This window comes from Galleria mellonella, unplaced genomic scaffold (assembly GCF_026898425.1).
Source record: "Galleria mellonella isolate WM207_F2 unplaced genomic scaffold, CSIRO_AGI_GalMel_v1 utg200, whole genome shotgun sequence".
NCBI lineage: Eukaryota > Metazoa > Arthropoda > Insecta > Lepidoptera > Pyralidae > Galleria > Galleria mellonella.
Genome location: NW_026442034.1, coordinates 525,094 through 539,605, shown reverse-complemented (window position 1 = coordinate 539,605; position 14,512 = coordinate 525,094). Strand labels below are relative to the sequence as shown.

The 14,512-nt window shown below is 38.3% G+C and overlaps 1 protein-coding gene across 1 annotated transcript in view; it reads right to left on the bottom strand.

The window, feature by feature from the left end:
- Positions 1–3,569: 3,569 nt before the first annotated feature.
- The window catches only part of LOC113519148 (cell adhesion molecule Dscam2-like), a 271,730-nt gene continuing 260,787 nt past the window's right edge, over positions 3,570–14,512 (bottom strand). The window contains exons 28-37 of the mRNA XM_052894222.1: positions 14,019–14,201; positions 12,857–13,048; positions 12,131–12,328; positions 11,269–11,553; positions 10,577–10,712; positions 9,951–10,105; positions 9,402–9,629; positions 8,903–9,037; positions 7,827–7,935; positions 3,570–5,321 (exon numbers count right to left, since the gene is read on the bottom strand). Coding sequence (XP_052750182.1) covers positions 5,270–5,321; positions 7,827–7,935; positions 8,903–9,037; positions 9,402–9,629; positions 9,951–10,105; positions 10,577–10,712; positions 11,269–11,553; positions 12,131–12,328; positions 12,857–13,048; positions 14,019–14,201 — 1,673 coding nt within the window. The 3' untranslated portion in view covers positions 3,570–5,269. The remainder of the gene's footprint in view (positions 5,322–7,826; positions 7,936–8,902; positions 9,038–9,401; positions 9,630–9,950; positions 10,106–10,576; positions 10,713–11,268; positions 11,554–12,130; positions 12,329–12,856; positions 13,049–14,018; positions 14,202–14,512) is intronic.

Below are 14,512 nucleotides of genomic sequence, written 5' to 3'. Positions count from 1 at the left end.
CGTCTCCTCTAATGATCTGTCCAGTTCTAGAGTATGGCCACACGGGTGTAATAATAATAATAAACTCTTTATTGCGCACAGTAGAGATGTATACAAGGAGTATTTATACAGAATGTGTATATACAAAAGGCGGCCTTATCGCTAAAAGCAATCTCTTACAGACAACCTGGTATAAAGAATAGATAAGTACAGAGAGAAAGGTAGATGGCGCAAGTCAAACAAAATGCAAAATATTCTAAATATAAAAATAAGATTACAATACATAAACATGCATACATACATATCTGTCACGCCTGTCTCCCATTAGGGTAGGCAGAAACAATGGAACGCCAAATGCTTCGATTCAAACAGACCTCTTTCGCTTCTTCCACATTCATCAATTTTTTTCACACATAAACATACATATATAATATAAACAATAATACATAAATATAAATACATATATAATATACTAAATAGGTCAAGATAAATCACACATAGTAAACGTCATAGCAAATTAGAGAGATAGGTAATGAGATTTTACCTGCATCTTGAACGCGGCAAGAGATTGTGTTGATCTAATGGAAAGAGGTAAGGAGTTCCAGAGACGGATAGCTTGGATAGTGAAAGAATTCCTTGTCTACCATAAATCCTTCATATCTTTATTACTAACTTCCTTTTTTTTCTAAATTCTTCTTTCTTTTTCCTTGAACCTTCCTTGTATAATGTAGGTAACGGATACCACCAACAAATACATTCCCAAGGAGAGCTAACAGCAGTCACCTAATTGGCCATAAAAGGGGGGAAAGGGATTGTTAGTAATGGAGACTAAGAATCCCATTGCTAGCAATATATCCAACCAGGTCGACCTCCTCGCGATTCCCCCTGGAAACTATCATGGTTCATTTCTGATCATGATGAGCTAACTGGCCTGTTTTCATCCTCATCGATCACCCTTCACTGGTGTCCCGCCAGCGTATCCTGTTAGCGCAGGCGGGGTTACCACTCCATTTTCATCCAATAAAACAAAAAATTGGCCATAAAACTAAAATCCAAAACCTTAGGTAATATGGACAAAGACATACTACACCGATCCCAAATAATTTGGATAAGGGCAAGAAAATGATAATAAGGTACAAATACAGTGTACAGAGAGAGCCAGGGATGAGCAACAACGTCCCTCTTAAAACATCTCCAAAGCCTAACTGCTGAACTGCCTTCCCCATAAGGGGAGTTTTGCCAGTAGTTTCCACGCTTGGCAAGCGAGTTGACGACTGTAGTTGGGCTTTTAGAGATGTTTAAAGAGGGATACTGCTGCCCATTCGTCGCCTTCACTTAGTCGCCTCTTACGACACCCACGGAAAAAAAGAGGGGTGGCTTATTCTATGCCGGGACCACACGGCGAATATAAATAATTATTATACTTATATTATAAAGAGATGTTTTTGTATGTTTGTTTGCTTGTAATGAATAAAATTAAAAATTACTTAACCGATTTTTTTAATTCTTTTACCTATAGTAAGTAACAGGCTAGATATGTATTTTTTTTTTTAAATGGATGATAATGGAATGGTAACCCCGCCTGCGCTAACGATATACGCTGGCGGGGCACCAGTGAGTGATGATAAATGAGGATGAAAGGGCAGGTCAGTTAGCCTATCGTGATGAATAGACTTGGAATTCAGCATGATAGTTTCCGGAGGGGACCACGTAGAGGTCGACCTGATTGGGTGTATTGCTAGCAATGGGACTGATAGTTCGTATTACTAACAATCCCTTCCCCCCCGCTAGATATGTATTATTTTCTATCTACCTGTGCAAAGACGGGACGTTTAATCTAACGGAAAGTAGTAACTATAGCCTATAGAGACAAACAGCAGGTATAGACTGTACAGAATATACCGTTACCCATGGTACTGAAAACTATGTTGTTACACCTCCATTCCTTGTAATTTTTTTGCTATATCCTGAGGAATTGCTTGAAATAATGTCCACAGCCACCTTTTATCATCGCACCGCTCGCCATCGACAGGGAATTCACACTCACACGCTTGAACCTAAATGGTCACGTACAGTGCGGTTTCAAAGGAATTTTCTCCCGCAAACGCTCAGGCTGTGATCACCCTAGAGACTACGGTATGGGGTTCTTTAAAAAGGATATATTAAGGTTTCTTCAGGGTCAACAACACGCGCGTGACACCCTTAGTGTTGCAGGCGTTCATAGGCGTTTACCAACGAACTTTACTTTGTGGTATTTTTTAAATACAACTTAGAATGGCAAACCAGCTGACGGCCCACCTGATGGAAAGTGGTAACCGTCGCCTATTGACATGAGCAGTACCATGTACATAACAGAGTATACTGTTTCGCCCATGATACCTCCCATGCGTTGCCATTCCTGAGGACTCAGGTGTTATTCCTCTCTACCCTGTAAATTCACGCCATATCCCACCCTTCAAACCGAAACACAGCCATGCAAATACAACTCCTTCACGGTAGAAATACGAATGGAACAGAGGTACCCAAGCAATCGACTTTTGTACAGTCTGCCTCTGAAAAAATATCCCACCCTTTAAATCACAGCAAAGCCATGCAAGCATAAGTGCTTACTATCTTCTATCAGATATATTATCTATAAAAAATACACTTTATGTATTAATAATCGCTTTTATTATTTTATTAATATTATTTACAAGCTTAACAAACATTTACGGCAGTGAGAGTTAGAGTTAACTTAAACCACACGAGAAAATCCATATTTCCATAGTTACTTAATTACGTGCGTAACAAATAATATAAACAAAGTCGAATACATACAGATAGTTTAAACAGTTTAGTGACAAAAACGTGTCAAGTATATTATTATAAATATTTTACATATGATTTCCTATATTTTTAGTTTAATTTTTAACTAAATATAAAAAAAAATCATTATATCTAGCGATTGATATTGTCATGCATTAATTAATATTTTTACAATGGTAACACACAAATCAGGACAACAAAATTCTCTAGTGATCAAAGTATAAAGCGATTAACACACGGAGCGATGCATTGCTGCGCCGTCATATGTAACTCTCAATAGATTACTTTATTGTAGTTCCTTTTAATAAATTTTAATAAAAATATCAATAAACAGAGAGAGACTTTGTACAAAATCGTTTGCTTGGGCACCTCTGTCCCATTCGTGTTTACTTGAACTACTTAGTTCACGGTAGAACATAAGTATGTTTGCATGGCTGTGTTTCAGTTTGAAAGGTGGGATAAGATAGTAAATTTACAGGGTACAGAGGGGTAACACCCGAGTCCTCAGGAATGGCAATATATGGGGGATATCATGGGCGAAACAGTATACTCTGTTATGTCCATGGTGCTGCTTATGTCTATAGGCGACGGTTATCATTTTTCATCTAATGGGTTATCAGTTTGTTTGCCATTCTAAGTTGCATAAAAAAAAAAACAAGAGATTTGATCATAAAAACAGTCTGCTGATACTCAATTAGTGTACACATAATGTTTATATATATATATATATATATATATATATATATATATATATATATATATATATATATATATATATATATATATAATTAATCAATTAATCGGCATAACACTAAAGAGTCCGTACGAAGGCACTGTATCACATCGTTTTATGTGTTAATTGCTTCAATTCAACCACGCGACATTTGAGTTGCGACATAAAAAACAGTGAGTTTAATTCTAATAAAAACAATAATGACTAGTTAGTGATCTCACTATAATTATTTTAAAATTAATAAAACGCATCGTTTTTATTTTAAATTAAGACACAGAATTTTGTGTCTACAATTAGATTTTACTGAGCAAAATAAATAAGGGACCAATATGTAAGCAACTTTTAATATTAAATTAAAATCGGCTAAAACAACGCGTAATATACACACTAAAAATATAAATTTACTCAAACCTTTCTCGTTTTGGACCTCTTCAAAAATACAGTCTAATGGGAAATTGAAAGTCCATTGAAAATAACAAATTTTTAACTAACTTTATTGAATGGTTTATTTTTGAATTTATATGAATTTATAAGTGAAAAATAATTCTTTGTTCCAAATTTACCTTCTGTTAACATAACACGAAGGGATTAAAACCTCTCTCGTGTCCGGGCTGAATATATTCCCAGTTGGAGTACTAACTGATACTATACTAGTTACATTTTCAACTATTTGTTTTTTTCAAACAACAATAATTCTATCGTCTTTATTCCAAGTTCATGCGACAGCGAGTATGATAGCCAGCCATTTTAACTCAAACCTAATGTTCATATCCATACACCAACTTAAAAGTCGCCAGCGACTCGCCGGCGACCAAATTTGTCACCGTGTGAACTGTCTGAACCCGGCATTAGAGTGTGATAGTCATTTCAACGAAACATAGTAAAGGGGCCCATAGACGGTACGGTATACATTTACGATATGCCGTTTCAAGACTGATCGAAACAACGAATCCATTTTTTTGGTGCATGCTATTAGATATAGACAGTGTAATGTGTGCATAATATCATTTGTAGAATGGTAACTTTGTTTTTTTATCTGTTGGCAACATTGCCGCGTGTGTCAATTAAGTGTAAGTCTTAGGTAGCCATGTGTGTTTCGTTGTTGATTCCTATAATATTAATAAACTCTTCAACTTTCAACTTAAATTTTCAACTTAAATTTGATTGCTGGGCGTTTCACTGCAAAACTATTATTCATATTACATGCCAATATTGCTAATGATCTCTTAATCGTACATTCAATTCAATCAATTAAAATATCAATACAATCTTTGGGTTTGCGTCTTTGATGGCACGTTTACCGTTCCGTTGAACTAAATTAAATTATCATTTGCAACGATCAATCGATTGGATTTTTTCATATCGATCGAAGCAATAATTTGTATCGTGTATGTGCCCCTTAACTTTACACGTACTAGGGTTGTTAGAATCTATAAACGACTTTATTGTGTTAGAATTAACAAAAAAAAAAATCAATAATTCATTACTTTTATAAATCTCTATACCTTAATATTACAATTCAGATATTAACAATAATAATACCTGTAATACTTACAATTAAAAATATTTTATAAAACTTTAATATAATTTAATTTTGACAATTTGGCTAGTCTCCGTAGGCCGCAACGATAATCTAAATGTACAAAACTCATAAAAATATTTACAAAACTCTTATTTTAAAACTGTAATCTCGTAAACGTTTTATTAGTACATCAATTATTTTGCTCGCAGCAGTCTTTATTGTCTTATGTTTTATACGTGTATGGTGAAATCTCTTCTCTCCTGTTCCTGCCGTTGTTGGTACCTGAAATTAAATTTTAATTTAATTATACAAGAAATAGGCATATATACTGACATAATGAATGATCCTACACCACCTGCTGCACTAACTTTTTTTATACAACTTAGAATGGCAAACAAGCTGACGGCCCACCTGATGGAAAGTGGTAACCGTCGCCTATAGACATGAACAGTGCCATGGACATAACAGAGTATACTGTTTCCTGAGGACTCAGATGTTATTACTCTGTACCCTGTAAATTCACGCCATATCCCACCTTTCAAACCGAAACACAGCCATGCAAATACAACTGCTTCACGGTTGAAACACGAATAGAGCAGAGGTACCTAAGCAAATGACTTTTGTACAAAGTCTCCCTCTGGTATCTAATATACGAGTAATGTACAAGTCGTTGCTCTATCTAGTGAGGGCATTCTACACTATCTTTATTTATATGAGATCGTCACCCAAATATATTATATATTATATATATATATATATATATATATATATATATATATATATATATATCAGTAAATCTTAAAATACAGTATTTTATGTCTATCTAACCCCTAGAAGTATATACCTAATGTTTCCGAATTTGACAAAATTTGGTAAGTTACCTAACAAGGTAATAAAATAACAGAGAAAAATTAGAAAGGTGTCTGTTAAGAATTTTTTTTTTCTAAGAGTTTATTTTTATAAATTATTTGGCCTTGCAAAAAAAAAACAAAAAATTTATTTATTTTCATAATATTTTTCTTGTTGATATTCTTTGCATAACCCGCCAGGGGTTAGGAGGCTATGTCTTCTCTTTTGAAAAAAATAAAAATACAAAGTACATTTAGACAGTGTATGCGATGACGTTATTAGCTTACTACACTGAAAATAAGAAAAGCGCCATCTCTCGGTACGATATAAAATAAATGTTTTGGGAGTGTATCATTAACTCTGCCACCCTACATAAGAGGGAAGTTATTTCAGGAAGTCGGAACACTGTGTAGAACCACAGATTATAGGCAGATGTCAGCACTAGTTGTACAAATATTGGCGATTTTAAATTTCATTAAAAATTATATATATATTCTTTATTGCACTTGTAAGTTACATATAAAATAATCTATAATACATATAAATTATATCATAATTGCGAATTCTACACTTTATCGTTTAGTTAATATTTATGTAAACACAGATAAATCATATTTGTTTTGTAACAAAAACAATTTTTTTGCGTTTATATAGTCTGGACTTGGATATTTTTGTAAACATGTATATCGGTTTGAAGGGTGGAATATGATAGAGACCTTACAGGGCACAGTAGTATAATACTATAACTTATACTGTACTTACACTGTAAAACTGTACTTATATTATCAGTAACAATATTAAAATAGAGTATGAACACTCCCTGCCGTCCGCTGCGATCTGACCTCAACACCTTGTAAATACGCACCAATGTCCAAATTCTATATTCCCGCGCTAGTTATAACTACACACACACGCACACACGCACGCACGCATACTCGCTCGTACTCACGCACGCACACAAGCACGCACGTACGTTCGCACGCACGCACGCACGCACACACACATACAAACACACACACATGTTACAAGTAGAGTTAATTCTTTCTGTAGTTGTGACAAGCACAGATCGTAGCGTATTTATATGAAGTGTCCGGCGTGTGATCATAATTCTTAGGAATTGCAATAATGACTTCTCTTTTCTGCTAAGTAGGTATATCAGAACAAAGGTAGGTTCACACTGTAATACTGGTCTCGGTTTATTATCGGTCCAATCTCGATGTGATAAAATATTATGCAGGAAATAATGCGTGTACTTATTCTACAGTCCAGTTCAGTTCCGTTCCAGTCCTGATTAATTTTTAAGTGTTTCTCCTTTTCAGATCGAAATCGGACTAAAAGTTAAGTGTTAGTTGTTTTTCGTGAAACATTTGTATGGAGACACTGCCTATGAGATACGAGTATACAGGGTGGAAGGGACAGGTTGGTCAAAACGAAAACAGCTGATTTAGATGAATGGTCTCAATCAGATGGTAGATTACTTTCCCATCGAAAATGCACCATAGCTATATAATTAACGATTCTGAGTTTTGACGCCGCGCAATGTATTTGAAATTTAAGACATACTGTGCTCCACGCGACGCGGGTAATCTATACTGCGTGAATAACGGCGCTTCTTTGTAGGTAGTTTTCGTACGCTTGTGGCGTTGATCTTACACGGCTGATTCCGCGCGTCGTGGTAGGATTTTAACATGAATATTACATTGCTGTTTTTTTGATAATTCACAGTATTTCACTATAAAGTATTATTTATTTATATTATGATATAATATCATAGAGAACATGATTTTAAATGAATAAAACTGGAACAAAATTGAAAATTTCCTGAAAGAATTTCCACTAGTTTCCAGTTCAGAATAATGGTCCGAATTCACTGTTTCAGTTTTTGTCAACCAGGCCCTTACACCCGGTATAATGCGAGGTAGCTGTGGTGGTAGTGACCTGGCGGCAGCGGGCGCGTGGTGGCGGCGCGGGCGGCGGCGGCGGCGTTCGGCGGCGGCCGACTCCGCGCTCGAGTCCGTCGCCGCGCGCAGCGCCTCCTCCGCGCCGCCTGCACGTGCAAACGGACAGACATGCCTCGTTATTATCACAGAAATATTCTCTAATTGACATTACTGCTGAACTTCAGCGGCCTGTCTTATAGTACAATCAATGATTCTTCTATTCCCATTAAAGTCTATTGAAATAAACTAGGATAGTAATAAAAACATGGCATCCAGTACTCAAACTAGGATGTCAATGATTGAGCCATCTTATACGACATGACGATTTTTTTAAGAGAGCAAAAGAGGAAGTGGAAGATTATTCCTCGAATAACATGGGACAGATAAAAGAGGCACTGTATGTCATGTCGTATAGGGAGATCAAGGATATGGCCTGGGATAGAACTGATTGGAAGAAGATGCATGAATTAGTTGTACCGACAAGAGGAAATCCTTAAATAAAAGGAAGAATAAATTCGTAATTACAATGTAAATTAATCATATTTTTTTATTAAACATAGAGGGAGACACCTTATATTGTCCTAGACAAACGTAATAATTTAAAACAAAACCTACAGGCCAAATAAACAATAACCAAATCTAGTATATTCTGAATATAAGGTTACGAGTATCTAAAATATAACGGAAATAAGAAAATATAAATAATTTGTTTGCCCTATTAAAAATATTTCTAATAATCTGATTTTCTATTAAAAATATTTTTCTAAAACTTTTGAAAAATCTACAACAATCTAATAATTCTAAACAATATGGCCTCCGCCGTAAAAGTATACTGAAATTCTTCCACACAATACACCCACAAAATAAATGTAAATATTGTCCAAGAAACTAAAAACCATCCCATAATAAACAGAAATACCTAGTCGACTTAAATCATTTGACATAAATGCACAATGCACTGTTCTATACAAATTCTGTTTAGTAATAATTGTTTTATTAGAAGTGTGTTCGAATTTGGTAAAGTAGCCCATTAGAAAGTGCATTAATACTGCAATTGCTAGTGTTTGAGCGTACCTTTAGATGGCGCTATGGGCATCCTGTACGAGACGCTGGAACTATTGCAATCAGCGCACGGCGAGCCGCTCGAGTCCGAGTCGGACTCCGAGCGCCGCACCATCAGCGTCATCGCGCGCGACAGCGTGTACTCCTCTGCAACAACACAATAAAACTGATTATGGATTTACGATAATGTACTTATATTTCAAACGTATCTAGTATCGTAGTGAAAGAATTATTCTTTTATAAATTAGAATAAAAAAAAATTGTTCAGGTATATTTTATGTATAAATTCACATAATAAACTGCTATTATTTAGTATACTTGTTATGAAGACAAAATATGTTAAAAATGAATCAACTACTTTTACTTTAGTACCTTTAAAATTTAATTGATTATTTACTATTTATATTTTATTTGACGATCGAGACTAAGACGATAATGGTGTTAAGGCAAGTGTGACGATAGGTGGTTGTGTGAGAGACGTAACAGTGTACATGTATGCGGCGGTACAGACCGGAGTTAAGCGGCGAGCGCTGCTTGTGCGCAGGCGCCGCGTGGGCCGCGTGTGCTGCGTGCGTGGAGTGTGCGAGGCGCGCGGGCGGCGCGGCGGCCAGCGGCGGCGGCTCGCCGCGCCCGAACGTGCGCAGCGTGCCGCCCGACACCTGCGCCTCCTCGCCCACGCACACGCCGCCCACCCCGCCAGACATGCTGAACGTTGCGTACGGACTGATCTCGTACATCTCTGCGAGGACACGAATAGATTTCATGTACATTGACTATGAAACTGAATATTACCGAAGATGTCTATAATAAATCCTGACATTTCCAAAGCATATTTTATAAAAAAAGAAAAAGAAAAAATATATAATTAATCTAATACTTAATGTAGGATTTACGTACATATTGGTACATATTGGTGATCAAAAGTGAACTAGTAGTAATATGAAATAATGAGATCAAATACGAAATACTGACGACGGATGAGCATGTATGTAACCTGTACACCTAATATGCAGAAAAATCAAAAATATTTAGTTCCTTAATAGTTTGTTCGCTAAGATACCTTGCTGGTCTTTCTTGCTGAGAGGATGTTTGATAGGTGATGAAGTATACACTTGCTGACAATTGCGCTTGTTGTCCCTCTTCTCTATCGACTTGTCCTCCTCCTCCGAGATGTCTCCCTGTTCGTATCCTTTTCTAAGGCACGGTGCTGATAGACTGCAATATTATTTAAACCGATCAAAACTGTTGAAAAAAGTAAACAAATGTACGCATTTTATGATCATGTGTTTAATAAAATAAAATAAATAATATCTGATCGTATGAATATCTACTAACGCGTATAGTCAACATGGATAGCTAGTGGGGTGTGAAGCATCATACAGAAAATATGCAATGTATTGTTGCCAATCTTCCATCAATTTACAATCGATCTTCCGTGTAATACGTGCGAGAGTAACAGGGTGTATGCAATTTGATTTATTGGCAACAACTTTAATACTCTTTCTAGAACTATTAATATCGATTTATTTTCGAAAAATATAAAATAGTGAGAGAGTAAGCAATTTTTTGATTCATAGTCAAATTTGAATACTTACTGTATGGATAAGAATACTATACGAGTATTTTAATCAAACGTTTACATTTAATTTTCACTTTGCATTTTATTTGATGGTGCTGGATACAAACCTGGTCCTGTAAGCGAGCACGGCGAGCAGCAGCAGCGCAGCGAGCAGTGCGCAGGCGCAGGCGGCTAGTACGGCAGCCGCGCGCGGCGCCGCGCCCTCGCCGCCCGGTGGGAACTGCGCCGGCGCCGGGATGCGCTCTGTCCATTGTTATTTCTATGTACCTTAGGAACTTTTATGACAAGTTCTCTGTCATAATCATACCAACTAAAATAGAAAAGGCTTTCTTCCCTTAACAACTTTTTTTGACGTCGTAAATATACCAAGAAGTGAGAACATAAAATATTGTTACTGAGAACATCACATGGTAAGGGGAAAGGGATTATTAGTAATAGGGACTAACAGCAAGTCCTATGAGGTCAACCTCCACGTGGTTTTCCCTGGAAACCATCATGATTAATACTTGTTGCATTCGTCACGATGGGCTAACTGACCTGCTTTTTCATTCTCACCTATTATCCCTCACTGGTGCCCCGCCAGCGTATACCGTTGGTATAGGTGGGGTTGACATTCCATTATCATCCATTTAAAGAAAACATCACATGGTCCATAAACACTTGCAACACTAGAATTAACGCTCGCGTTTTCAACCTCCGTAACAAAAAAATCTAAAGCAGTTCCACTTCCTTAATTTCACTAGACACATATTTAATAAAAAAAAGTCTTATAAAAAATCATCTGTCAAGCTGAACATACCTCCATCCTCTGTGAGGGTTGAAAAATAATAATTGCCAGTGGTGAAACCAGCGGCACTGTTGGCGACCACCTTTAAGTGGTACCATGTCGCGGTCACCAGCCCACACAAAACAGTCGGCTCGACCGCTGGGACCGTTTGCGACCGCCACGTGGTCTCCTCGAAGCTCCGCACTGACACCGTGAACTGAGTAAGAGGGCATCCATTACTGTCCCAAGTCAGCAGATTGATACGGGCGCACGTGCTGTTTGTGGCGATTAGGTCTTTCTCTGATGGGGCTCGCGAAGCTGAAAGTAATCAGACAAAACATGGCATGAAAAAACTTTTAATTCAGTGATGTGCAGCGTATTGTCTTATCATCCATTTAAGAATTGACAAGGGCTGTCTAGTCTTTTTTACTCCCTTGATATATTAAAAAAAAAAAAAGAATAAAGCGTAGTACATAACACATGGGCAAGAAAAAGAAAAATTTTAAAATGTATACCAAGCTACTTGGCCAGCACAGTGAGGTAGCAGGTAATATTTTGTTCCTAATCCTTCTTTGGCAGAAAGGGATAGTAATAAATTGTTACGAAGTTAATCACTTTACTCCCTTCATCATCCTCATATCAGCCTTTATTTGTCAACTGCTGAACATAAAGAAGGTTTTGACAGTAGTTATCACGCTCGGTAGGCGGATTGGCAATCGCAGTTAGGCTTTGGAGATGTTTTGAGAGGAAGGCTGCTGCCCATCCCTCGCCCTCCCCTAATCGCTTCTTACGACATCCACGGGAAAAGAAGGGTAGGCTTATTCTATACCAGGGCCACACGGAATTTTACTTACTTAATAAATTGTAATGCTGTTATTATTATTGTTAAACTTACGTCCCCCTTTGGTGGAGACAATCAATTCCTCGCTGGGCGGTGATGCGCCAACCGCGTTGTGTGCGATAAGCCTTACGCGGTAAGGCGTGCCGCATGCGAGGCGTTCGAGCGTGTGCGAGCGCGCGTTGCTACTTAGTCGTGTCGCAATCCAAGCAGTCGCTTGCTCTTCATCTGCGAGCTTGTGCTCCACCGTATATCCTAAATATTGCAGCGTGACATTAATTGAATTACTCACAGCAATAACTAAAATCTAAATTCACTGTTATAATATAGGTAATACTGGATTTTTCTTTCGTGAATATTTTGCTGATTAGAAGGATGAAACAAACAAATAGCTGGTTACTTATTTCATCCTTAATTCTAGAGAAGCGAGATTGTCTATTCCAGTAGTACTGGAACACTATGCACTCAGCACTGTTAAAAGTTCAGTGCAGCTGGAGGAGGACAGAAATAATGAATTCAATATTGCATTTTATTAACTTAGTTTTCTAGGTTTAGTATCAGTAAGATATGGATTGTGATCCAACTAAACAAGTTATTATTAATAATTTACTTGTTAATTGTAAAATTTTGTTTTTGTTTTTTAGTTTATTGAGAGTTGTTTTATGTTTTGTAAATCGGTTTTCTATAATTATGAAATTAGGTTAAATTCCAATGTTAAGCACGTCGTGCACCGGCCTGTGATCGTTAATAATATTTGTGGCGCAGAGTGGTTGTGCGTGTTACCCCTGAGCGCGGCGAGGAGCGCGGCGGGCGGCGCGTCCCAGGCGAGGCGCAGCGCGGCGGGCGCGGCGGCGGCCAGGCGCGCGCGCGGCGCGGGCGGCGGCCGCGCGGCCAGCACCTGCCACGTGCCGCGCTCCGCGCCCCACGGGTTGCGCACCGTGCACGTGTAGTTGTCCGCCACGGCCTCGCCGACACCTGCGCGCGCAACCGATCCTTACTAATCACGAGGTTAATACCCTACCAGCTCGGCCTCTGCCCTGCCCTGAAACCATCGTGGTTCATAGTATCGGCTGTTATTTGTCCCCTACTAAATATAGGCCTCCCCCATAGACTGCCATAATTATCCTGAGCCACATACATCCATAACTACCTGCGATGTATTTGAATTCATCACTCCTTTTAGTAGGAGACTGGTCTACACTGTGTTTGCCCGTACGAGATCACCACTCAAGAACCTGTTGCTTCTTCAAGTTATTTATTCTTTGAGCTATGTCAGTCACTTTGGTTCTTCTATGAACTTTCTTATTTTGAATTCTATCACACAAAGAAACTCTAAGGATAACCTTTACTACAGCTCGCAGAGTAATATAAAACTTTGGGTACGGTTAACCATGTAGGAACACGTTTCGCTTTAATAGGTTATTACTGTCAACACGGACTAGTTAAAAAGCTTCATTTTCAACTTCGGAGATATTTTGAATTAGAAGACGTAGTAGCATAGTTTTTTGAATGCTGTCTAGCCGAGTTAATCTGTTAATTATCTTCTAGAGCGAAGCTAGATTTACCAAGTTAAACAAGTTGTCCCAAGTATACATACTCGTTGAGAACTTCGAGCGTATTGTACAGAAGTACAAAAAAAAGGATTATCGTATCTTCTACGTCTTTGAACTTTAGATAATCCTATAATACCCCAGTGTAACTTGTTCACCTCTTCTTTCAGCTCCATAATGTTCTTATCTGTTCTCAAAATTCGTGTATTATATGTTGTGAGATCCAGTCGTTTTTATCGGTAACTAAATCTCTTACGAAAACTCTCCACACCTCCTACTTCACTGTTCCTATAACCTTGGTCACGAATAATGGAGATGCCAGGGATCAGAGGCCATTTACCTCTGGTATTCATTAATGGGCTATATATACGTGCTGAACAGAGATGTATACTGACTGAGTATGACGAGGTCGTTGCCGTCAAGCAGCAGCCGCGGGTCAGCGAGGAGTGGTGGTGCAGCGCGACGGCGAGACCAGGCGTGCAGCGGCGGTGGCGCGCCGGCCGCGCGGCACTGCAGCCGCACACGTGCGCCCTCTGCCGACACCACGCGGCGAGCGAAAGACGCCAACATTGCCGGCGCTGGCGGACACCCATACACGACAGATCAAATAATATCATAATGTAACTATTATTTCCTTTGCTGAACATAGGCCTACTAAATAAAAGAGGGAGAGGTGTTTTGCTGGTAGATGCTACGCCTGGCAGGTGGATTAGCAACCGCAGTTAGGCTTTAGTGATGTTTAAAAGCGATGCTGCTAACCATCCGTCCACCATTAAGTTCCCTTAGTCACTTCTTACGATACCTAGGGAAGAGAAATGGATGGCCCATTCTATGCCAGGACCTCGCAGCGATATTAATTATATCAATACAGATAAAGATGTCCCGCCTA